Source organism: Phascolarctos cinereus, unplaced genomic scaffold (assembly GCF_003287225.1).
Source record: "Phascolarctos cinereus isolate Bilbo 61053 unplaced genomic scaffold, phaCin_HiC Scaffold_2;HRSCAF=192, whole genome shotgun sequence".
NCBI classification, from domain to species: Eukaryota; Metazoa; Chordata; class Mammalia; order Diprotodontia; family Phascolarctidae; genus Phascolarctos; species Phascolarctos cinereus.
In genome coordinates, this window is record NW_027555625.1 from 44,026,659 (window position 1) to 44,053,652 (window position 26,994).

General features: G+C 44.9%; 1 protein-coding gene across 1 annotated transcript in view; it reads right to left on the bottom strand.

Annotated features, from left to right (window-relative positions):
- Positions 1-1,641: 1,641 nt before the first annotated feature.
- RFWD3 (ring finger and WD repeat domain 3) overlaps positions 1,642-26,994 on the bottom strand; it is a 41,704-nt gene continuing 16,351 nt past the window's right edge. The window contains exons 7-13 of the mRNA XM_020963647.2: positions 23,578-23,692; positions 22,330-22,555; positions 14,004-14,154; positions 13,405-13,581; positions 7,126-7,340; positions 5,810-6,021; positions 1,642-4,169 (exon numbers count right to left, since the gene is read on the bottom strand). Coding sequence (XP_020819306.1) covers positions 4,026-4,169; positions 5,810-6,021; positions 7,126-7,340; positions 13,405-13,581; positions 14,004-14,154; positions 22,330-22,555; positions 23,578-23,692 — 1,240 coding nt within the window. The 3' untranslated portion in view covers positions 1,642-4,025. The remainder of the gene's footprint in view (positions 4,170-5,809; positions 6,022-7,125; positions 7,341-13,404; positions 13,582-14,003; positions 14,155-22,329; positions 22,556-23,577; positions 23,693-26,994) is intronic.

The window sequence follows — 26,994 nt, forward strand, 5'->3', positions numbered from 1 at the left end:
TGGCCCTTCTACCTGCTACAAAACTGTTCAACTCCAAGCGTAAACATAACTGGTTTCCAAGTATGGTAGAGCTGACGTGAACGTATCTCGCATCTGTACATTTTACTCCACATTGGCCCTTATCACATCTCAACTGGATGAAATAATTATGCCAGGTCCTTGGAAAAAAATTCTCAATTGTTTCCTACTGCCTCTAGGATTCAGTTTCTTAATGGACATGTATACAGTAATAGGTTGACAAACCTTTATTAGGCGTTTACTATCATGCGACGCACTACACTAAGTGCTAGGGACACTAAAAGAGGCAAGACGGTCCCTGCCCTCAAGGAGCTTACAGTCTAATGGGGAAGACAAGTGAATTTGCCTGGCTACGGAGAGCTTCACCTATCGTCTCATGGGCATCCTCCCATTCGAAGTCATCACCCAGGCATTGAGGGCTCTTCACAATCTGGTCCTTAGCCTGTTTTTTCCAGTCATTTCTCAGGAGAATCTCTTCCTGGACTTTGTGTCAGCCAAACTAGCTTGGCTGGTGCTGCTCAAACTCGACATCCTCCTTCCCTTGCCTTGATGTCTTTGCAAGGACTGCCCCTGGGCCTTGGAACCCAAACAGACCCTGGTGCCTCCCTTCAAAGCTCAGGTCGGGAGCCCCTTTTCAATTCTACTGGTTATGAGCCGTCTTGGCTTCCTTGACTTACCCCGTTTTAAGTGGTCTGTGTGTGTATCTCCCGGGACAGTGGGAGGATTCTCCCAGAGAGGAAGGACTGTTTCATTTTTGGCCATTTCCAGTACCTAAATATGGTGGGCACCCAATAACTATTTGTCATTAGCTTTTTTGACACTCATTAGTTCTCTTGGCAAAAATTGTTTTGAGCTTGAAATACCCTTGCAAATAGAACATCTATATGCCACTCTGTGCCTCATATCCGAAGACTTCTCTGTTCATCATTCTTTGCCCATTGCCAGAGGAAATACACTGGAGACCTTCCCCACTCCCAGGTATTGCAGTTAGGATCCAGTATGGTTTATTGGTGGTTTAGTTGCAAAGTTATCCATAGCCCCCCTAACCTAACACCAGTAACACGATGGCTGATGGTGGGGAAATCTGCTGACTGAAACAGTCCTCCTACAAAAATGCCAGGGTAGAAGGTATGAACTTGCTGTGGTCAGCTGCCTCCAGGCTCTGTGCTAGTGGAGCCTGAGGTCCAAGCTCAGATGTTCCCTGGACGTGTAGGCACGTACCTGCCACCAGGTAGGATCCCCTCCACCCTTTGTGATGTAAGTTCCCACTCTCAGGATTCTGGGCACGTCTCTCGGGCATCCCCCAGGAAACTGCTAGCATTCTGAGAACACCTCAGGGAAATGCTCAGAGTCATTAAGTGGAAAAACACATCAGTAAAATGGACACTTCCAGGAAAGCTTTAAGAGGTGATTCAGTTAAAAACAACAGCATCACACACTTTTAAAAACCTTTCACTTTAGACACAGCTGAAGCCAGATATATCAAGAGTACTTCTCCCTAGGAGAGTTTAGAGAACGTGGGCCTGATTAAGATGGAAAAATCTACCATGTGGAGACTACACTCGGTAGAGAGAGAGAGAACACATCACCACGCACACATTTCACAGACAAGGAGAGAAAGCCTACTGTAAATTCTTTATTTTTACATATACACAGAGGACACAAAAAAGTACAATTAAACAAAGATTTCTTAGATCACATAATCTTGTTTTTCCCAGCAAGTATGGACTTAGGTGCAAAGCAAGTTCCAAATACTCTGAGCCCACTTAGCTCCAAGATTTAGATGGGAAGTAACTGAAATTAAAAATATTGTGCCAGATGCCACAAACGATATACCCTATAGACTCTAGGAGGGATCCTCAGACACAGACCCTCACGAGAAAGAGGTTCTTAATCTATTTTCTAACTGAACAACCCTCTGATGAATAAGTGTTAGAGGGCTGACAGGTAGGAGGAGCTGTTGGTACCGTGCACATCACTGCAGCCTTCACACCAGTCAACACAGCACCCAATGGTTCTGGCCGTAAAGTCGAGAATAATCTCGTTCCTGTTCCTGACAAAGCATTTTGAGGGAGTGCTTAAATTCAGTTATTTGTTTTCCTTAATACCTGCCAGCAAAAAGCCTGAATTCACTGTAATAGAGCAAGCAAGCAAGAACTGGCAAAACGTCTGCCTCGCCTGCCCAAAGCACTTCCTTTTCTGGTCCTAGGGGATTCTGAGCCAGAAACTCATCCCCAGGTGCACGTCACCTCAATGTGCCTGAACCGCTGGGCAGCTAGCTCCGGGATTACCCAGACCCAGAGGACAATCTAAGCCCCATTCTTGGTCCACAATCAGGGCCTCTCTGAAGCCTGAGAACCTGTGCCCAGTGTCTGCCCTCATCATTTCTGCTAACAGTCTGGTTGCTGAAAGGCCCAACTCAAGTTCTGTGCTGCCAGCTGGGCCCCAGGCCAAGATTTAGACAGCAATTCCTGATAATCAAAACAGAGCAAACGAGCCTTCTTTGGCTGATAAAAGGGGGCTCTTCTCCTTTCTCTCTCATAGGTCCAGAAAGCTGAGATTTAAAAACTGTCCCTGAGAAGGGAAGGAAAGGGGCTGATCTGAAGGATGAGCGGGGCATTTAATCTAGTAAACACTGTAACCTACCAAAGGGTGAAGCAGGCTCTTGGACATTTAGGCCAGAGAACCGCAGCCACCCCAGCTAGTGGGAATAACCTCTGATGGGGGCTCCAGGGTCTTGGGGAGCAACGCTGCCTTATCTTTCCTTAAATTATGTTAAGCCTCCAACCTTTGAGAGTACTGAAAAGATGGGCATGCCAAGCAGCACCTTTCTCATTCCACAGGCCCGCACCTGCAAATTTTTCTGACTGGACTGCTGGGTTGTCAGCTCAGGCTACAGGAATCCTCCATTAAAGGGACAGAACCATCCAAACCAAATCCTGCTGCAGGACGAACAAGTGGCCCGAGCCTCTCCGCCACGGCAGTGGCCTTTCCTACTATCTGTAAAGATGCCACCATTCTGCTGCCAGCACCTCTGGAGAAACAAGCCTGGGGGACAGCAAGGGGTGGCTGCTGGGGGGGTGGGGTGGGGGAGGCACCACCAATACTACACGTGCCGCGGCGCACCCGGGCTTCACAAACATTTCACGGAGCAGCGCAGCGCTCAAGCCCAGGTATGTACATAAATAACAGCTATATTGGGATTTTTCTAATAACTAGCTTGAAGAGACCCTTCTGCCCACATTCCCTGGTTTATGTCAGTTAAAATTCCCCTCCCTTTGCCATCCCTGATGTTTGCCTTTTCTTTGTAGGCTGTTATTGATGGAGAGAACAGAATTAACCTTGACATAATTCCTGCCGTTTTTCCGACATTTTTTTCAAGGGAGAAGAAGGAAGACTAAGCCTTCACACGCTAAGACAAATTTATCCTGAGTTCCCAAGAAGTCTGGCGAATTAAAGTTTCCCCTCCTCCCCTCAACTTACGTGTCACAGAGGCCTAGGCAGCCTTCTCAAGGGACTCTGCACAGAGCCAATGCCCCAACACAAGATACCCTGTTTCTCAAGGGCCCCCCGTCATCGGGCTACTCGGTCAATAATAATCCAAGTTTCCCTCTATTTCTTAGCACTCCCTTGTGTCTCATCAGAGAGATGATTTCCCGTGCCTGTTAAGAATGGAACCAGCAAACAGGGCTTCTGTAAAGGCAGTTCACATGAACCCGGGCAGGGGGGTGGGGTGGGGGAACTTTCACACACCACACCCCCAAAGCTTGATACAACCTCCCCTCTGGAGGCCCTGTGGATCCCGCTAGTTAAGAGGAGACCAGAGACAGAAAACAAATGAAGCCTCACACAGGAGAGGTACATGAAAAGACTCCCGGCCACTCCCTTTACTGGTGCCAACGCTCAGCTTTTAAAGTCAGAACGCTCCAGTTCAAACTGGCCCCGAGCCTGTGCCAACCACGCGGCTGCCAGAGGCCGGGCTGCAGCGCGCCGGACGTTCGACCTCGTCACTCCCATCTGTGGATCCTGACGGCCTTCTCCGTCAGGGTGGCCAAGTAGCTGTGCTGGTTGAATTCGAAGGGGCAGAGCGCCAGCACAGGCTGGTCTGCCTGGAGCTTCTGGAGAAGGCTGCCACTTCCTGCATCCCAGATCTGAAAGAAGAGGAGGCAGATATCAGGCAGCCGGCACCAAACCCGGGAGCAAGGGCAGGAGGTAGGAAGGAGCACAGGGCGCCTTCTCTAAGTGAGAGGGCCTGCCTTGTGGAAGGCTGTCTGAGGGCCATCTGCCTAGTGCGATCAGGGTAAGGATGAAAAGACACACAGGCAGATGGGTCACCCACTAAGAGTTTGCTATCGCCAGGTAAGCACCGCGAACACAAATGTAGGCAAAAAGTGGAGTCCTTCCTCTCCAGGAGCTTCCATTCTAATGGGAGAAGTCAGCCCACTAAGGGAAGGCTTCTGGGGAGAGCTGGAACCCAAGTGAGCCTGGTCTGGTGCCTCAGGACACAAGGTCTGGGCCAGGGACCCACCCCCAGGGCGGTAGGCGATGATGGCCTAAGACTGCAGAGGGATCTGAGAATCCTGGGGCTGGGAGGCTCCTTCTGCCCCGAGCTGCTGCTGCCACCTCAGTGGTGGCCGGGACAACACCATCATCCATAACCGACCTCTCTTCTCAGGAGTGTCAGGTCAGTCAGAAAAACTGAGAAACAACTCCCAGCTCTCACTTGCTATCCAAAGCCCAGTGTTTTCTTCTGGATGGATGACTGAAGGTGCGCGGAAAGACTTGAGGGCTTAAAACCCCACCCTCATCCCCTGGGTCCAGCAGTGTGAGCTGGGGCCCAGACACCAAAGGAAGCGGCTACGCGTCAACCCAGGTGACCTTTGGACAGCGGGGACCTGCTCTGCATTTGGAGAAGCTGGTTACTGCAATGTGACCCCATGAAAAGTACACGCATGACGGGAACGTGTGTGTTTACAAATGTCTACAGGTGCTTCTTGGAAAGATTTCTGAAATGACTAAGTTTTACCCAACTATAAAACCACTTTCCTCCTCTTCTTATTGGGTGTGGGTAGGGTGGAGAGAGGAATACAAGAAATCTATCTCCAGAGCTCCTGAATGGGTGAAAAGGAAGCAGGTTTGTAGAAGACAAATTTCCAACTGTTTCTTTGAAGATAAACTCAAGCTTCCTCTAAATCCGTTCCTGGTTGTGGAGGTGACTGACTTTTCAGGCTGTGTCACCCCCTTTGGGAGCTTATATCAATAAACTCTGGCAGATAAACGGTACTGGAAATATTTGAATCTGTGGCCACCGGTCACAGGCCACTTGTGAAGGTACTTCCTAAGGCACGGTGGGGCTGTGACCTGCCTTCGTACAAGGTGTAGCCACCGTGACAAAACCCACAAATCCCAGTAGCCCTGAAGTGTGAGGTGCAGGAATGTCTCAGCTGACTCTGACAGTTCTCCCAGGAGTCCCAGAGCTCCACCAAGCACTGACTTGGCCATTGTCCTCCCGAAACATCTGTACAACCAAACATGTACCCTTGAGACACATGAGGCAAAAGGCTCCCCATGTTTCTCCCCCCAATGCTTGTTTGCATTTAGAAGGAAGAGCTTCCACGTCAAGCACTAACTTTCATTCACAAACCAATGGTGAGAAACAGAAAGCTGTCTATTTGCTACATGTAGGCAGGCTGCAGTCCTATATGACCAAAACGCAGTTGCAAAATTACTTGAGATTTAAACCTAGAAATCAGGAATAATGAAATTGCTGCTTTTGTTTTTAATAACTTACCAAGGCAGAATTTGAAGATTCATCACTAGCGCACACCAGGATGCTGCCATTCTCCTCTGGGCTCTGGAAGATGGCATTTTTGGTCAGCAGTTTGCAGGTGGGTCCAGCGACGAATGTCTGAATGGGCCGACACGAGTAGACTGGCTCAGTAGCTTCATTTAAACTGCAGGTCAATTCCAGCAACACACTGTGCACCGAGTTATGGTTTTTATCTAGGGGAGGAAGAAAGAGCACGTTGCAAGCTGGACCCGTCCCGCAGGGCACAGCCCTGCCCCCGCAGAGCCAGGGGACACCCTCTGAGAACAAACAAGGCCCAACAGTGCAGTCCAAACTGAACTGGGAAGCCCCAAACGACGAGAAAGCAAGAGCTGTCTCCCGTCCTAGCCGAGGCAGCATCTCTTCTACAAACAGCCCTAATCAGTCATGGGAATTTGTCCCTCTAAAGGGCTCCTTTCAACTGGGACCCATCTGTACCACTACCAAGAAGGGAAGTTATTTCAGAAGGGTGGAACAGCAAAGCCAGGTTTTACTGGAAGACAAACAAAAACTCACTTGTTCTCCCAGCCAATCTTCCAAATGCTCAGGGAAGGTATCTTTGCTAAATATTCTACAATGGCTAGAAGTCTCTTAGATGCAGAAAGCCCTAGCACAAGGGACAATTTAACAAGGCAAGAAGTTGCCATGGTTCTGAAATTTTTCCATTTACAATACATTATGCCCACTCACAATTAGCAGTGGCTAAGGGATTTAAAAAGCCTGCCTCACTAACAACCTGCTATCTGTAATAATAAGTCAGCAAGGGGAAGGGAGGGAGAAAAATTTGGAACTCAAAATCTTGTAAAAATGAATGCTAAAATTTTTTCTTAATATGTAATTGGGGAAAAAAATAAAATACTATTTAAATTAAAAAAGCAATGTCGGCATTTACAGAGCTATCTTACAGAGCTTGGTCAGAAAGTTTTTGTTTACTCACGTCACAGGCAGCTCTCTGGGGCCCCACCCTATCACCCCAATTTATGAAATGACTGTTCAGGGGCAGCACTGGCTTAAAAAGAAGTCGCACCTCTCCTCAGGTACCAGTTTACTTCTTTATTAGAGCACCTTTATTATTGGTAGAATCTGGCCACATTTACACTTAGGAGCAGTCTTTATGCAATGGGATTTTGACCCCCTGTTTTATCAACATGGCAGAGACAGAAAGGGAGCCCCAGGGCCCACTTTTAGGTTTAACCTTCACTATTAGCATTTTCTCCATCACCTTCTGAAGTCCAGCCCTGACTGTAGCGTCTACTGATTTCCAAGAAGCCACCACTTACTGGGCCGGTAGGTGACAAGGCAGTGTCCACTGCGGCTCTCTGCCTGGAGGTCAGTGCAGCCGCCCGACTCCAGAGGTAGGCTGTGAGGGTCAAAACAGTTACTGCTGCTGTGCCTCCAGAAGCAGGCACCTTCTAAGCTTCCAGCCAATATCCCACCAGCAGGAAATGCTGTTGAAGCCATCTGCGGTAAATAGGAGAGCGAGACCAAAGGACACCTGAAGAAGGACAAACAACAGTTACTGCTCAGTCCTCCCGGAGCCTCTGCCTCTCAAGTCTGGCCCTCAGAGAGCAACAGTGGATTCAGGAAGGGCCGGGAAAGCAGGGAAGGCAACATGCACAGGAGAAAATATACAACGAAGTCTCCCTAAAACAGGGGGTCTTCACCCTTCTTTGGGGGACAGATCCCCTGTCTCAAAATGATGCAAGTCGATGCAAGAAATGGACAGTTGGGAAATATTTTGACTCCTAAAAGTTTGCAGAACTTCAGAAGTCTTTGAAAAATAGTCAAGCCACCAAGCAAAAAAGTGAAATACTTAAAGTAATTCTGATTCCTGAAATCAAGACCAGCTGTCAACTGACAAAATGTGAAACCACTCGGAGAATTCTGTTGCCTACATCCCAAAGTGACTCTTCAGTGTGTTTCTGAAAACACAATGTGCTGTCAAAACCGTTTTTAAAGAATGGCAGGAATGATGGTAAGTTTCATTTAGAGGTTAGTGTTTTTCCCACTCATGTTCACAGATGCTCTGAAGGGCTCTGCTAGGGCTGCAGACCCCAGGTGAAGGATCAAACCAGACTTTCAAGTCTCAAGTAGGACATTCCTTTTCTCATTTTCATAACAAACCTAACAGCCCACAATACTGATAAAAACAAACATACAAACAGGTAATACAATCTTACACAAAGCGAACAAATCAGAAATGTGTTTATGGTGTCCCTTTCACAACCTCAGAGTCACCTTTGATTTCTACCTCTCATTCCAATCAGGTGCTACGGCTGGTTGTTTCTCCCTCCATCTAACCGTCCCCTCCACCCACACAGCCATCCCTGTCTAGTCCAGGCCCTATCCACCTCTCCTTGGGACTGTGGCCGTAGGCTGCTAACCGCCTCACTGTTGTCTGGGGTCTCTCCCCTCTGCTATCCACCCTCCACAGGGATTTCCTAAAGCACAGGCTTGTGATCCAATGGTTTCCCCCTCGCCTCTAGGAGAAAAGACAAACTCCTGTTGCCCGACATTCTCACGCCAGCCTTACTGCACATTCCCTTACACCCCCTCGAGGAGCGTGCCAAACAGGCTCTATCTCCCACTTCCATGTAGACCATGTGAGTCTACATGGAAGTGTAGACTCACCTCCATGGTGTGGAATCCCTGGCCTCCCTCCAAGTGCAGCTGAAGGACTGTCTTCTCCAGGAAGCGCACCTGGATTGCCCTGGGGGTGGGCATTCCCACCCTGGTCCTGTCGCTCTATTGATCTTAATAAGGATCAGTGCTTCAGTGACAGATCACACTCTGCCTCTATCCCCTTCCCTCCTCTTGGTGTCCCTTTGTTTTTCAGAAACACACTGAAGAACCACTTAGGGATGTAGGCAACAGAATTCTCCTAGTGGTTTCACATTTTGTTAGCAGATAGCTGATCTTGATTTCAGGAATCAGAATCACTTTAAATATTTAACTTTTTTGCTTGGTGGCCTGACTGGTTTTCAAAGACTTCTGAAGTTCTACAAATATTTCTCGAAATATTTCCCAACTGTCCAACTGTTGTACCAATATAAAATACTGAATTTTGCAAGGTAATTCTGAATACACAGCCCATTGAGTCTCTTTTTCTTTTTTTTTTTGAGGCAACTGGGGTTAGGTGACTTGCCTCGGGTCAGAGAGCTAGTAAGCATCTGTGGTTGGATTTTAACTCAGATCCTCCTGACTCCAGAGCCGGTGCTCTATGCATCGTGCCACCTAGCTGCCCCTCCATTGATTCTTAATACACAACACGTAATTAGTAGTAGATATTAATATTGTAGAGGTTTTAATTCCAATTTCCACCAATCATCTCTTGTTTTCCTTCAGAAATCTTCTGCGAGCATAATTAATGCTGCATGGTTAGGTAATTTCTGGAAAAAAATTTGGCAGTATTTTCCCCTTATTATGTTAAGAGTATAACTATTTAGGCATTAAGGTGTTTAGCTGAACTTTGGATGCCTCCTTGACAAGGGGCGATGGATTCCTTTTATATGTATATTGTCGCTTGTTTTTGCTAAAGCTGGGAAATTTTTTCCAATGACTTCTTGGAATATCTTCTTCCGATTATTCTGTCTGTCCACATTGTCAGGAATACCAGTGATTGGAGACTCCTGCCTCCATCCATCTTCCACCTCTCCTCCAAAGCTGCCACTTCCTTCCCCTAAGACAGGGGAAGGTCTGGAGCTGTGCCCTTGCTGGTACAGATAAGGAAACTTCCCCTTCCAAAGCAGGCCTAGATCTTCTCTGCACTTACAGAGTTAAGAAATTTCCCAGAGAAGTCAAATGGCTTGTCTGAGGCCACAGAGACAATGTGTCAGGGCAGGTCTTGCCTCCTGGGTTCCAAAGCCACGGCTGCCACTCAAATTGGCATGAGTGTTCAATTCTTTGGACAATTCAGTCACTTGAAGCTTGAATTTCTTCCTATACATTTGCGTTGGCAGAAATCCCCATTTTCTGTTATGGCAGCACTTCTATGACTCTGTAAAATGTTCTTCCTAATTTGTCATTTTCTTTACTATTTCTTCCCAATCTTTCTTGAAAAAATTACTTTTAATTCAAGTTTTGTTTCTTCCCTGACATTTCTTACTTTATTTAAGTTCCTCTAGTGAGCTGGTCTTGTTCACTTCTTACTAGATTTAACTTTTGCTTATCTTCTTCAAATTCCATTGCAGAAAGGGGCTCTAACCTTTTTGGGCTGCAAAGCACCTTCTTAGAATCTTTTTTTTTTTTAATTAAAAAAAATTTTTTTAAAAAAAATTTTATTAATTTATTTTGATTTATCAACAATCACTTCCATATGCTTTTGAGTTGAAAATTTTTCTCCCCCTTCCTCCCCCCCACCCTCCCCAAGACGGCACACAATCTGATATAGGCTTTACATTTACATACCCATTAAACATATTTTCACATTAGTGAAGTTGTAAGTAAAAATTAAAACCAATAGGAGGAACCATCAGAAAGATGAAACAAAACTCAACAGGAGGTAAAAATAAGTGATAGCAATTCGACTTCCATAGTTCGTTCTTTGGACGTGGACAGCATTTTCAGAATCTTGCTGTTTAAACGCACAAAATAAAATCCAAAGGATGACAGAGGAGACCAATGCTGACAAAAGACACATAGTTCCTGGCCCCTGGTGAAGCCCTCTGCCCACAGCACAGACCATTCACCTGTGGGGGCAGCCTGGGCAGGGCCTTTTGGTACCCTCCCCTTTTCGGCTGCTCTGTTCGAGGGTTTTTGGTTGTTAGATTAGTATTCTCCTTCACTTTTGCTCACAGTCCATCTTGGTGAGCTTTTGTCTTTTTTCAAAGCTGTTTTTCTTTGCTGTTGTTTCTCCTTGTGAGACGCATATGGAAAGCCCAGCTCCCTTTGAACAATCTCTCACTCTATCATCTTGCCTGAAAAACCCAATCCATTTATGCCAAATAACAACCGGCACGATCAAAGTCATGGAAGATAAAAGGATGTGGACGACCTCTCCAAGTATTGAGCCGATAACCCTGCCCTTCCCCCCCTCCCCAGACATCAGAGTGGGCAGTGCAGTGCTAAGGGTGAACAGAGAAGGAGACGCGGACCTGTAGCCTGGTCCTGGGCGCCGCACTTCCCCGTGGTAGGCCTCAGCTTGTTCATCTGTAAATGAGAACTTTCTTTTAAAAATGAGAACATTTTACAAGACAACTACTGCTCTGGTGCTACATTCCATGATCCTGTGCTGCACTGAGCCATCCGAGCTGCCCCCAGGAGAGACTGGGACGGCTCACAACCGCAGTCCTAATCAGGGAGGTGGCGTTGAGGAGGCGTCAGGATCCTCCATCCCTGAGGGTGCATCCACAGCCACACCAGCGTGGTCACAGACCCATCAAGTACAGCTCACACGTAAGAGGCACCTAACATCTGCCCAGTCACCAATCACGAATAATAATCAAATGTGCCGGCAACGTGCTAGGTATGGGCTGGTCTGGGTACAGTCACACTCTAAAATGAGCACAGAACAGACAACAGCGACAGCTATAGGGGACTCTGGCCTACATGGGACTCGCCCTGGCCTTTCCTTAAACAGCCCTTGTGGGATTCCCCCAGGCCTGTGAACAGTGCCCCCACTTCCCTTTCCTCCATCTATCTTCCAGGTACTGGTGGTGCCACAGTGCACAGAGCACTGGGCCTGGAGTCAGAGAGACCCAAGTTCAAATCTGGCTGTGGACACTTCCCAGTTGTGTGACCCTGGGCAAGTCATTTTACCCATTTGCCTCAGTTTCTCCCACTATACCTCAAGGGGTTGTAGTGAAGACTGAAAGAGAATGCTTGTAAAAGACACCTAGCACACAGTAAGGGCTATACTAAATGCTCACTCCCTTCCCAGGCCTCTGTGCTCTGGCTTTCACCTCATCCTTACTGACCTCTCTGCAGCCTCTGAGACTGACTGCAGGCGACGCTCTTCTCCTGGATCTCCACAAAGTTCTATGAAGGGTGAGCTACTATCATCATGAATACGTGTGGGGTCCATGATAAGGTAAATTTAGGCAAATATGATTTCTGGCTTGGCTGACACCAAAGTTATCCATTATGTCACTCTACCCATCCCTTTCATAGAAGGGGCCTGACAGATATCAAAGTAGATACTTCTTCATTGAGATAAATTCCAATCAGATCAGTTTTGCTAGGAAGCTGCTAAGACAAAAGTTATTATTTTACAGTTTCCAAAGAAAGCTCCACAGTAATAATGAATTCCTCCTCCTCTGCTTAGCTATTCTGAGGCTACATGAAAAAATAGCTGTCATTTTTAAGGGGAAGATACATTTAGAAAAACTGGACAAGGATTCCTATTCCTAAGTCTTTAAAAAGCCCTCCAGCCTCAGGGCACATTTGAGAAAACACCAGGCAGAGATGATAAGGCCACGGGTTCTCTTCCCACCCATGTGATGGCTGCTTCTTCTGCTGACTCACCACCCACGTTGCCTCCACTAACGGTGGGGGCCTCCCAGGGCTCTGGCTGAGTCTCCTCTTCTCTTTTCTCTCTATGTGCTCCCACGTGGTGGTTCAATGAGCATCTCTAGACAGATGCAATCCCAGACACATCTACCCACCCCTAGGTCTCCTGAGCTCCAGGCTTGTTCCACAAATGATCAGACATTTCAAAGTGGGTGTCCCAGAGGCCTTGAAAATTAGACATATGCAAACCAGAAGTTGTCATCTCGCCCTGTTTTCACAGAGGCACAAAAGCCCCCAAACTCACAACTTAGCCCCTTGAGACACCCCATTCTCACGCCCCTCATAGACACAATCAATTGCCAGATCTGATCATTCTAGCTCCACCCCACCCCTCCTCTCCATTCACACATCACCCAAAACGAAGCCAGGCCCTCGCTGCCTCCACCTGGACTGCAGCCAAAGACAGGCCTGTTTTCAGCCTCAAGTCCAATCACATCCATCCCAGAGATGCCAGCGACTCCCTCAGGCCTCCAGGACCAGGTTTGGCATGTACGTCTCCTCCTTATCTGTGATCCAGACGGCCAGGCAGGGGGTATACCCTCTTCTAGTATCTGGCGATTGCTAAGAGCTCACTTATGTTGTGAACCTGACCAAGCTTTCCCCTATGTGAAGTAGGAAGCATCTTCTCGATGTAAACACAATGTTCCTCAGAGCACCTGAGGGCTACTTTCTGGTGACAGTTTACTATTACTGAAAGCTGCCCTTATACAGCAAAGAGATGGCACAATGGATAGAACCTGGAGTCAGGAAGACCTGAGTTCAAATCTGGCCACAGGCACATGCTGTATGACCCTGGGTAAGTCATTATTAAAAAACAACAACAACAACAACAACAACTTCATTAGCCTCAGTTTCCTCATCTGCAAAATGGAGATAATATTCCTCCCAGGGTTGTTGTGAGGATCAAGTGTGATACTAACTGTAAAGCAATGAGCACGTCTGGCACATGTTAATTATTACTAACATTATTATTAACGATGTAGTGATAAATACAAAAGTAACAATATAAAGGAAAACCATGAGGAAAAAGACAACAGAACTAACTCTCCTACCTGGATTTTTGAGGAACTAACTCCTGGACGTGGGAGCTCGTGTCTCTCAAATCATACACCAAAATGGAGCCGTTGACCAGCCCAGCATAGATGTAATTTTCATCATCGAGGCACCAGCAGCAGCTCCAGACTGCACGGCCAGTGTGGTACGTCTGGACCACCGTATTAGTCTCCAGGCTTTGGGGAAGAGAGGAAAGGGATGAATAGAGACACACCTTAAAACGAATCCTATGCATTAAGCACACTGTAGAGGCGCAAAGAAGACTGTCAGTTACCAACGCGCCTCATTAAGCCCACCCTGAGAAACTAGATTAATTCTCATTTTCTTCTGAGAGACCCTCCCCCAACTACCCCAGGACCCCTTTGATTTCAAAACAAATGAATGAGGTTTTTCATTAGTACAGATTTCCCTTCTCACATGTCACACAGGGATCGAAGGGTAAGATGCAGAGAATGAGGCATTTTAAAACTAACAGTGCATGATGAATTCACTGAACTGTAGTATCCTAAGAAAGCGGCCTAGGCTCAGGGGAAACCTCCCGCCTCGTTCTCTGACACCAGGAAGGGTGAAACTTATCTCCCTTCCCAGAAAACCATACCTTGTCAGCTTGACTGTGTTATCTAGCGCCGCGGACAACAGCCAGCTATTGGGCCTGCTGTTGAAGGCCAGACCTCGGATCTCTCGGCTGTGCATCGGAACGTACTGGCTGCTCTTCATGTCTGCCATACTGATCATCTTCACTCCAAAGCCTACCAAAGAAAAGAAGAGGGAAAGCCACCCTGATGAGAAGTGCTCCTCTCCCACCCCTCTGACCAGGACTCTTCGCAAATTGGCCTGTAGGCTGTCTGAACACCAGTGTGGGAGAAGAGAACTTGGATGTCACCAGAGTGCAGTGGAATGAGAGGAGCCAGAGAAACCAACAGCAATAGACTTTCAAAAGGCCGCGGAGTGTGTTTGGTAAAGCCCCTTCAATAGAAATTACTTAGGAAAAAACTTGCTATTTGATAAAAACTGCTGGAGAAAAAACAAAACCCAGAAAGCAGACTGGCAGAAATGAGGATTGGACCATCACCTTATCCCATCCTCTGCGACACATTCTAAATGGGTAAGTGACCGGCATGTTAAAGATCATATCATAAAGAATGAGAAGAGAAGCAGGCTGTAGAGGCAACCACAAAACCAGATCATGGTGACTACATGAAATTGAAAAGTTTCTGAAAAAAAAAAAGAATGCTTCTAGGGCAAGGAAACAGTTGAGTGGGATAGGAAAATTTTGTATCCCATTTCTCAGATAAAGGTTTGTTATCTGAGATATATGGTGCAGCAAGGTGATACAGTGGATTCCAGGCCTGGAAGCAACAAGTTCAAATCCAAGCTCAGACACTTACTAGTTGTGTGACCCCAGGCAAAGGCACTTAACCCCATTTGCCTCAGTTTCCTCACCTGTAAAATGAGCTGGTGAAGGAAATAGTAAACCACTACAGTATCTTAGACAAGAATACCCCAAGTAGGGCCACGAAGAGTTGGATATGACTGAACAATGACAAATCCGAGATAGACAGACAAGCAATAGAAATATAAGACCCAAAACCATTCCCCGATAAAGAGTCAAAGAACAGAAACAATCTTCTAAAGGCCTGAAAATTTTTAACAATCATACAAAAGAATGCTCCAAATCACAAGTAATAAGAGAAATGCACACACAAAACAGCCCTCATAGCCAACAAACTGGCAAAGATAACAAGGATGGGAATAATCGACGCTGGAGGGAGGGGATGAGGAAAAGATGGTGCACTAATGCATTGCTGGTGGAGCTGTGAACTAGTCCAGCCATTTTGGAAAGCAGTTTGGAATTATACAAATAAAGTCGTTCAGCTGTCTATACATATGTCGACAAGCTGGAGATTTTACCATCTGACATCCAGTCCAAGGAGGTCAGCGAAACAAAGTCATCACAGATGAAGCAAAGACCTAGAAAGGAGTCGGCCCGTGGATTAGAGAATAAACTGTGATATCTGAACCTAAGAAGGGATGAATGGGATAAAACAGAGAGAAGCATAGGAAATTCTACATGAAACGAGGCAGAGTGAAGTAGAGCCAAGGAGCCAATATACACAATGGTTACAGCAGAGGACACTAAAAGACATGTGAGAGTGAACGGCCCCAAAGAAAAGACGTAAGAGGGACACCTCCAAAAAACTGTGGGGTCCGCTGAAACATGGCACGTTTTCAAGCTTTTTTCAAGTAACGATTGCTCCTTTTTTCCTCTTCTTCAAAAACAAACAAACAAAAACCAAAAAAAACCACTTTGTTATATGGGATTATTCTACTAGAGGGGAAAGGAGAGAGAGATAATACGGGGAGAAATTTAGGTGACCTAAAAACAATAATTTATTTTTAAAATAAAGGAATGGGGGAGCAAAACCTACCTAGCTAATCGAATCAAGAAAATAATAATGATGAACACCTGCAGCATGTCAAGATCATGGTAGTGGAGATGCTGTGTTAGGGATGAGATCTGAAGGAAAGCAGACATTAATCCTGAAGGGGAGCTAGCAGAAGGGAGGAAGGGGGCAGTGTACAAACCCTAAATGGGAAGGCATAAACCACGTGATTTTCTTATTTGCATGGATGAACTGATCTGGCAGTGAAAATCTCTTAAATTGTCAACCTGAGTGCAAGTACAGAAGTTCTTCATGAGCATTTCTGTTGACATTGCTGTTGCCTTTAATTCCTAACTAATACTGATGATAAATCAGAGGAACCTGGGGCTCTAATCCTGAGGACATGCTATGGCCCAATCCCATTCAATTCTGGGGGACCCAGCTAGGATGTGGTATGGAGAAATGGCACAATAACAGTAAGGATTCAGGCTGAGGAGAACTTGAATTTCACAGTGCCCTAGACTGTAAGTTTCTACGGTAGGAGCCAGGTCTTATTTATCTTTTGTATTAAGTCTCGATATCTATCATATCAGCTTACTAAATGTCTGCACATCCATTCTTGAGCTTTCCAGTTAAGGAGATACAGTGAAAGGATCAAAGGAGCACACATATCCCTCAAAAAAAAAAAAAAGGGAAGACAACAAAGGGAAACATCAAAGGGAAGAAAATCGGTTTTTAAAAAAAACACAAGAAAATTGAAATCAACCAAAATAGGAAATAAGCAAAGTGAAGAAAAGTGGCAGTACAATATAAAAATACTGTAGAGCAATTAAACCAGGTAAATTACCAAAGCAATACATATGAAAAAGAAACAGTCATATTAAAATGGGTAAATGGTACATTCAAAGAAATTAGGTACAAATAAATGCTGGAAAGAAAACCGTAAGGCTAAATAAAGACCTTGGAGAATTAAAAAATTTCAGGGAGAAATCAAGCTAGAATTAAAAGATGCTAAAAAAAAATAAAAAGATTGAGAGCAAATAAGAAAACAACCAATATGGAGACTCTAAATAGAACCCCCCCCAAAAAAACCAAACAAACCCAAATCCACAATGGATAAGAGACTTACTACTTCAGAAAGCAGAGCTGTGCATGACATAGAGCAGCTAGAAATAAAATCTTAAAAAAAGAACAATCACACTTTTAGAGCTAAGATGGTGGAGTAAAGGCAGCAACCCAGATGAACCTTCCCAGCATTCCCCTCCAAACAATTTTAAGGCCTCAGATCAAACTGTGGAGTGGCACAGCCAGAAAAAGGTTGGGGTGAGACATTTTTCTAGCCTACAACAACTTGGAAGGAGAGATCTGTGACACTGGGGTGTAGGCCTGGCCCAGAGGGCAGGCAGAGGCAGGCTTTGGAAGCAGCTGCAACAGAGGTAGCAGCAGTGTTAGGAGCTCTTGGTCCATGCAGAGTAAAGGAGCTGGATAACTCAACAGGAAGAGATTACAAGGGACCCACCCTTTGCTGGGACTGAGTACAGCTGGCACCGACTGGCAACTCTACTGCCCACACACAGTTCTGGGTCACACTTCTAAGGCGAAGAGAGTGCAAGTACAGACCAGAGCACAGACCAAGGGAACAGTGACCACACCACCTTGGAAGCACTGAAAATTTGCAGACCCTCAGAAATAGCTCTGAAAATAGCATGAAAAAGCCTGAAGCTTGGGATAGTACCTTCCCACCCTGGGAGCAGGGCTTAACTTTAACATAAAATTCAAAGTCAAGAAATAAGTTGGAAAAATAAGCAAACTACAACAACAAAGAACTTGACCATGAAAAGCTGCTCTGGTGTGAGAGAAGACCAAGATACAAACGCATAAGACAACAACGTGAAAACAGCTATTAGCAAAGGCACAAAGAAAAATACTAATTGGACACCAGCCCAAAAAGAATTTATGGAAGAGTTAAAAGTGGTAGATGAAAAAAAAGGGAAAGGAAATGAGAGTGATGCAAGAAAATTATGAAAAGAGAATTAACAGCTTGGTAAAAGAGGTACAAAAATACCGAAGGCTATATTACATCTTAAAATACAGAGTTGGTCTAATGTTAAAGGGGCACAAAAATTCACTGAAGAAAACAACTCCTTAGAAAGTATAATAGGCCAAATGGAAAAGGTGTTATAAAAATTCACTGAAGAAAAGGACTCCTTAAAAAGCAGAATTGGCCAAATGGAAAAAGAAGTATAAAAGCTCACTAAAAAAAATTCCTTAAAATTAAAATTCCTAAAATAAATAAATAAATTAATTAAAATTCCTTAAAAAACAGAATCAACTGACCTGGAAAATAGATCGAGGAGAGATAATTTAAGAGTCAATGGCTTTCCTGAAAGCCAAAAAGGGCCTAGACATCATATTTCAAGAACTTATCAAGGAAACTTGCACCAATATCTTAAATCCAGAGGGTAAAACAGAAATTGAAAGAATCCACTAACCATCTACTGAAAGAGATCCCAAAATGAAAACTCCCAGAATTATTATAGCCAAATTCCAGAGCTCCCAAGTCAAGGAGAAAATATTACAAGCAGTCAGAAAGAAACAATTCAAATATTGTGGAGTCACGGTCAAGACCACACAAGATTTAGCAGCTTTCACATTTGAGGAGCAGGGGGCTTAGAATATGATATGCCAGAAAACAAAGAGTCTAGAAGTACAACCAAGAATAACAACCAGGGCAGCTAGACGGTGCAGTGGATAGAGCACCGGCCCTGGATTCAGGAGGACCCAAGTTCAAATCCGGCCTCAGACACATAACACTTACTAGTTGTGTGACTCTGGGCAAGTCACTTAACCCCATTGCCTAGCCAAAACAAATAAACAAACAAACAAACAAAAAAAGAATAACAACCTATCCAGCAAAACCGAGTATAATCCTTCAGGGGAAAAAGTAGGCATTTAATGAAAGAGGACAGAGGACTTTTAAGCATTCCTGATGAAAGGATCAGAGCTGAACAGAAAATTTAACAAACACAAGACTCAAGAGAAACATAAAAGGGTATAAACATGAAGGAGAAATCATATGGGAATCAATAATGTTAAACTGTTTACATTCTTATATGGGAAAATCATACATGTAACTCCTATGAATTTTATCATTATTAGGAGCAGTTAGGAGTTTACATAGACACAGGGCATGAGAATGAGTTATGTTGGGATGGTCCCCAAAATAAGAAAGGGGTGAGAGACAGATGCACTGGGAGAATGGAAAAAGGAGAGGTAGAAGGGGGGAAATATTTTCACTTAAAAGAGGCACACAGGAAGTGAAGTAGAAAATTGGGGTGGTGGCGGTCAGCAATGCTTGAACCTCAGTTTAATCAGAATTGGTTCAAAGAAGGAAGAATTGGGTATAAAAATTTATTTTTTCCAATAGCGAAGTAGGAGGAGAAGGGGATAAGAGAAGGGAGAGGTGATGATAAAAAGGAAGATAGGTTAAGGAAGGCAGTGGTCAGAAGCAAAACAGACTTTTAAGAGAAGTGATAGGATAAAAAAAGAGAAAGAGAAGAAATGGGATAGAAATACACAGTTAGTAATCATAACTGAATGTGAATGGGATGAACTCACCCATAAAACAGAAGCAGACAGCAGAATGGATTAGAAACCAGAATCCAACAATATGTTGTTTACAAGAGACAAACTTCCAACAGAAAGACACACAGAGTTAAAATAAAGGGCTGGAGCAGAATCTAAACTGCTTCAGCTAAAGTAAAAAAGGCAGGAGGAGCAATCATGATCTCAGACAAAGCAAAAACAATTAAAAGGGATAATCAGGCAAACTACATTTTGCTAAAAGGTACCATAGGCAATAAATATCAAAAACTTTTACAGCAAATTTCTCTAATAAAGGTCTCATTTCTCAAATATATAGGTAACTGAGTCAAATTGATTTAAAAAAAAGCCATTTTGCAAATTGATAAACTGTCAAAGGATATGAATAGGCAGTTTTCAGAAGTAATCAAAGCTATCTATGATCATATGAAAAAATGCTCTCACTACTGATTAAGGAAATGCAAATTAAAACAATTCTGAGGTACCACCTCATACCTACAAGAAATGACAAATGCTGGAGAGAATGAGGAAAAAATAGGTACACTAATGAATTATTGGTGGAATTGTGAACTGGCCTAACTATGCTGGAGAACAATTTGGAACTATGCCCAAAGGACTATGAAACTATGCATACCCTTTGACCCACCACTACTAGGTCTATAGGCCAAAGACAGCAAAGAGAAAAGAAAAGGAGCTAGCTATATGTACAAAAATATTTATAGCAGCTCTTTTTGTGGTGGCAAAGATTTGGAAATTGAGGGAATACCTGAACAAGTTGTGGTAAATGATTGTGACGAAGTACTATTGTTCTATAAGAAATGATGAATGGGATGATTTCAGAAAAACACGGGAAGACCTTATGCAAAGTGAAGTAAGTAGAACTGGGAAATCATTGTGTACAATAACAGCAATGTTTGTAATGATAATCATTTGTGAAAGGCTTAGCAACTCTGATCAATACAGTGCCAAGACAATTCTAAAGGACTTATGATGATAAAATGCCATCCACGTCCAGATAGAGAACTGATGAACTGAGTGCAAAGTGAAGTATAATTTTCTCACTTTATTATTTTTCCCCACTATGGCTAATATGGTAATTATGTTTTGCATGATCATAATGCTTTCTTTCTTAGTCAGTGGGGGAAGGACAATAGTGAAGAAGAGAATTTGGAACTCAAAATTTTAAAAAATTTAAGAAATTAATTTAAAAAAAACTGTACAAGTGACAGACCAAGAGGAAAGATCATGAAGCAATAATATGTCTAGCGTTACTAATATCCACGTCCCAGAAAATCTGGAAAAAAAGAATATGAACATTTTGTTTCAAGTAATCATTAAAGAAAATTTCCCAAAAAGGAACAAATAATTGGTAAAGTACATACAGGAGGAACTCACAGGATTCTGACAAGGTTCAGAACTCCTTGACATATTCTAATTAACCATCAAAACTACAATAAGGGGAAAATATTTTAGTTTTTTACAAGTACAGAAATCTTCCTCTTATTGGTTCTAATTCTTCCTTACAACATCACTAACGTGAAAATATGTTTAATAGGAATGTATATGTGTAGCCTATATTATCAGATTGCGCGCCGTCTTGGGGAGGGAGATAGAGAAAAATTTAAAACTCAAAAGCTTATGAAAGTGATTGTTGATAAATCAAAATAAATAAATTTAAAAAAAAAAGAAATGCAGAAATCACTTACCAAGGAGCAATCAGCATCCCAGTGGACTCCTTCCACCAACACCTCTCCCTCAACCCCCTTATTCAAGAAGGACAAGGGACAATTAAGAACTAGGGGCTATGAACCCACAGCTATCTACTAAGCAAAATACAGCATGCTTTTTGAAGGTAAAAGAATCATTACAACTATGATACGTTAAAAAGAGACACAAACACTTCAAGGAACTCTGTGACCCATAAGTAGGTCTCCCAACCAAAAAGTTAAGTATTTGTAAAAGCTATACTTCTCAACATAAGCATTTTAAAACTTACACTCTCCAACCAGATTAACCAGTTGCTAACAAAATACAGTAACACTCAGAGAAATGTACTGGCTGAATCATGAACTGTTTGAGAGAATGGTACTCCAGAGCAAGAGAGAAATAAAAAGGGGGAGAAGGGAATGAAGGAATTAAGAGAGAGAAAGCGGGAGAAACTAACCCTAAGGTGAAGCCTCTGCCATTCAAAACGGCTAAGTCCAAGTTAAAGAAAACATCACACCTATTACTGTAAGGCAGGAAACTCATTTATAGCAATTTCTGTTAAATTTAGGATAAGAATTTTCCTTCCTATAGGCCAAATAAAAAGTGATTAAACTTTTCAATAAGAAGAAAGAGAATCACAGAATAGATGAAAAAAAAAACCAGTAAGTAACAATATGCTGTTTATAGGAGAAATATTTAAATAGATTCAAAATGAAAAGGTGATCTAACATTCTCCTTGCTCCTGCCAAAGAATGAGAAGCCAGAGAGTGCTAAAGAGAGCAGTATGAAAAGAAAGAAACAATAAAATCAGATTATTGTACTAAAAAGATCTATATAAAATGGGTCAGTGAGAGGTACCCACAAGACTTGCTGTTTCACAACAACTCTGGCATTCTCTCCATGACCACAGCTATGCAGCTACCCCCTTAGTTCAGGCCTTTAAGCATTTCTTCCTTGATTCTGGCAACCACCTCCTGGTGGAGGGGTGAGTGTCTTCCCATTCCAGTCCATCCTTTCCATGGTTGCTGCCAAAGCACAGGTCTGACCAGGTGAGCCCTCCTCACCTAATTACAGGGGCTTTCTGCTATGTCCAGGCTAAGAAATAAACTCTTGGTTAGCTTACAAAACTCTTCACAACCTGGCCCCAGCTCCTTTCCACTATGGGACCTGAAAACAAGAATCAAAGGCATCGATAATGACCATTGAAGCCCAAGGTTTCAGTCTGCTTACCAGGAAGGAAGGTGGCCTGAGGAGAGGGCTGGGACACCACCAGGCAGCTCAGGGAGTCACAGTACGCCATGATGCGGCACCTCCCTTCCTGTGACACTGTGAAGGCCTTCTGAAACTGGTACTTGTGCTGGTTCTGGCTGAGAGGCAGACAGTTCGGGAAACACGGCTGGGAGCTGCCTGGCTGAGCAGAAGTTGACCCATGCTGAGCCACAAGAACCTTCAATTCCTGAGGAGTTAACCACAAAAATGCATGAAGAGCACCCTGGCACTGGCCACACTCTCCACTACCGAAACTTCAGGAGATGCACAGGACACAGTCTGTGACAGACAAACTCCCTGTGCACACTGAAATCTGGCCTGAAACAGGTGCTACGGAAGCCAAAGGGATCCTCTTCAGCCGGGCTTTGCTAATCCTTTTGTCATACCCAGGTTTAGGCAGTCACAGGATGCCCTAAAGGAGGGTGGAATCCTTACATTCCAATTCAACATGGCTGCTTTGGAGTGAGAGAATGAGGCTCAGAAGCCCGACAACCCAGTGAAGCTGGACACTCTACCAAATATGGTCAATTCTGCCTCTAGACCCATCACCATGGCCATGCTTTCTCCTCTCTCCCTCTCTCTCTGTCTCTCTCTCTGTCTCTCCCCTGCAAAATACCACCACCGCCTCCCTCTTTATTCTGTATGCAGCTTCTTTCTGCCCTGCTCCCCATTTCCATCCATCCTCCAGGTACCTGCCAAACTTGATTCCTAAAGCACAGGCCTGACCAGGAAGCCTCAGCAGTTTCTACTGCCTCTAGGAGAAAAGGCAAACTGCTCTGCATTTCTGCCACCGAAAGCCCAGGTGTCCAGAGCCAACCTCCATGAAGAGGCTCAGCTGAATGGGCTTACCTGCTATTCTCTCTCTGACATACCATCTACCATTCCCTTGTCTTGGCACAGACTGTGGCCTGGACACGCCGAGCGTATCTTCTCTCCTTACAGTAAGTGCTTAATAAATGCTCGTTGATCGATTCCTAGGCGTCCCCCTCATTATTTTGTATTTGTTTAATCTATGTACCTGTTTTCCCCCAGTAGACTTTAAACTCTTTGAAGATGGGGATTGGTTTTGGTGTGTAGACGCCTAGCATCTAGCAGTTTCTGGCACTTAACAAATGCTTATTAAGCTGAAGACTATGCCCAGCTACTAGAAAGACTCCTGTTTCGTCCCTATTCCAAAAATGCCGTGGATTAAAGGGGTGAGGTACCCACCTGGACATGATTTCGAAGCTTGTTACATTCATCTGAGAGGACCTGCAGCTGGAGCCGGCACTGGGCTGATTCTAACTCAGCCTCCTTCCTCAGCATCTGCTCCTTGAGCAGGGAACTAGAAAGAGAAGCCAGCACCAAGCAGTCATTACGAAAGCATCTCTTTTACACGTGAATGCCCCCACCGCAGCACAGTCGCACAATCCTTAGAGAACGATGATGTTTCCTGTGTCCCACACGTCCACACTGTCATTGCACAAAAGGATTTTCCTCTCTGGCTTCCCACAGCTACTTCTAAAAGTTGTTTGATGTCATTGGTTTTATAGCAGTCTTTCCCTCCTTAATCATTCCCCTGTATAATCTTCATCTTCTTCCTATCAACTGGTTCCTTTCCTACTGTCTTCAAACGTGCACACAGCTCTCTGATCCTTAAAAACAGCATCAGTATGTCCTTCCACACTCTTAAGCCAACTGTCCTGCATCTCCCCTCTCTCAGACAAACTCCTAGACAAACCCATCTAGGCATTTCCTCCCCCTCATTCATTCCTGAACCCTTTGCAGACTGGCTCCCAAACACCTCACTCCCCTGAACCTGCTCTCTCCAAAGTTAAGCATGATCTCTCAAAAACAAAACTGGATGGTCTTCTCGACCTCTATGCTGCTTTTAACACTGCTGACTCTGGGTTTCTGTGACACTTCCTGGCTCTCCTGCCATCTGTCTGATCACCCCTCAGTCTCCTTTGCTAGTTCACAATCCATGTCACCCCCACTAACTGTGGGGGCACCCCAGGTCCCTATCCTGGGCTCTTTCTCTGAACTCTCCCTCATTAGCTCCCATGGGTTTAATTACCATTTCTAAGCAGACACCTCCTAGAAATCTGTCATCTCCAGAACTATGGGACATTTCAAAATGGATTTCTTGAAGACATCTCTAAGTCACCACGTCCAAAAAAAGGGCTCATTGTCTTTTCCTCAAACCCCACCAGTTGAGAGAACCCCCATGTTCCCAGGTTTATAAGCTCTGCATGATCCCTGATGCCTCACTCTTCTTCACCTCCCCTATCCACTCAGTTCTTAAGCCTTGCTGTCTCTACCCCATCAATATTTCCTGCATCTGACTCCTCTCTGTTCACATCACCACCACTTAAATCTTGCAAGTGCCTTCTACGTGGTCTCCCTGTCTCAAGTCTGGCCCCATTCCAGCCTGTCCTCCACCTGGTGGCCAAAGGGATGCTCAAGCGCAGAACTCACCGGGCCATTCCCCTACTCAAAAAATTCCAGCTGCAACAAAATATTAAGTCTGCTGGGGGGCTCTTAGAAACCTTCCCAACCTCTCTCTTTTTCTTTTTGGTGAGGCAATTGGGGTTAAGTGACTTGCCCAGGGTCACACAGCTAGTGTCAAGTGTTTGGTCTGAGGCTGCATTTGAACTCAGGTCCTCCTGACTTCAGGGCTGGTGCTCTATCCACTGCGCCACCTAGGTGCCCCCAAGAGCCCTCTCTTAAAACAAAGAAAAACAGTAAAGCAAACTTGGCAAATGAATCTGACTGTATAGACAACATTCTACATCCGAATCCCACCCCCTCTCTAGCAGGGGGAAGCAAGTACATCAGAAAACCTGCCCTCCAGGAGGCTGGTCCCTGTATAAGGGTATAGCACATTAAAAAATTTTCTGTGTCCTTTCATGGTATTTTAGAATTCCTAGTACCAGCTCACTCTTCAAACATCATATTCAGCAGCATCACAGTTCTAACAGAATAGCTGAATGCAATGTGAGTTCACCAGGCAGTGAAATGGGGAACGTGCTCCAAGGAGGTCATCATCCCAGGCGCTGTCCGGCTCGTCCCCGCCCTCCATTCTGGGTGCTGGGCCCCTGCCGACAGAGTGGCCGGCTGTGAGGGGGCTCAGGGAATTCAGGAGGAAGAAAGGAAAAGGCAGCCACTAGGGAACATGCTAAATTTCCATGGGGCTGCAGTGAGGAGTGTGTTCATCTGTGTACATGTTCTATCGCCCACCGGAGTGACATAGGTGGCTGCCATCACAGCCTTTCTGTCCTCATACCCTCCCCACCTGTGCACAGCACAAAACTGGAACCCGAGGCATGTCTGTTGAACTGAATCACAGAGACCCACACATGTCATGACGTCTGAGTCCTGATACACATGCACACACACCTCAAGTTCATCCCATTGAGACCAAGATCAGGATGCAGAAATAATAATGTGGATTCAACTCAAAAACACTTCTTAAATTCCTATTCTATGCTAGGTGCAAGTGAGGGAAGGTACAAAAACAAAAGGAAAGAATCCCTGCCCTCACAGAGCTTACACTCTACTGCGGGTATACAACATGTACACAGGTGACTGACTCCAGGCCAGGGGCACAGGGTGGGCAAAGGCATGGTAGCAGGAAATAGGACAGTGCCTGAAGAGGACTGGGTGGGGGAAGGGAGGTCATAGAGGGCCTTCAATACCAGATTCAAGTCATAAACTCCACAAAGGGAAAATCTTCTCCATCATAGTGGGAAAGGCGCCTTCAGGAGGCTCTTCAAGCAAAGCTGGATGACCACACTGCTTGGGTTATGGTGGAGTGGGGATTTCCTTCTGGTCTGGGCTGGACCAGATGGCTGCTTTGTCCCTTCCCACGGTCAAACCACGATTCTGCCTTCATTTTATCCTAGAAGCTACGGAAGATGCCCGAGCTGGGGAGTGGCGTGTTCAGGTAGGTATTTTGGGAATATCAATTTGGCAGATTTGAGAAAGATAACCATAATAGTCAACATTTACACAGTGCTAGGCACCGTGACTGGAGAAGAGGCCAGAAACAGGGAGAACAATGAAGAGGCTGATGCCTCCCGGCAAGAGGTGACAGAGGATGAGATGCGAGTGATGGCTGGGGCGGGGCGTGGGGCGGCGAGGGTACTGTGTAACTAGAACTGTCCACTCTTGACAATGGAGGGGAGGGGAGGAGGAAGAGGAAAGCGTGAGTCTGGGGTCGTGAACCTGGGTAAACAGAGGTGGCTGGTGGCCCTGACCGGAGCAGAGAGGAAGCTGGGAGGACTATGAAGAATTCTGCTCTGTACATATCAGTGAGTTTGAGATGCTCCCAGGACATTCTGATGGAGATTCCTGGCAGACAACATGGTCCTGGAGACGAGGGCTGAATACATCCCCATAGAGGTGATCATTAAACCCACGGGAGCTCATTTTAACAACAGTGAGTAATAACATTACTGAGCTGAGATTTATCTGGCACTTTAAGGCACAAAAGTGCTTCACAGGTGTTCTTTCTTTGATTCTCACAACAGCCTGGGAAAGGAGGTGAAATTGTTATCCACATTTAAGGGGCTCTGAAATTAAGTGACTTTGAGAGAGTCACACAGCTAAGGAAATTTCTGAAGGAGGATTTGAACTTGGGTCTCC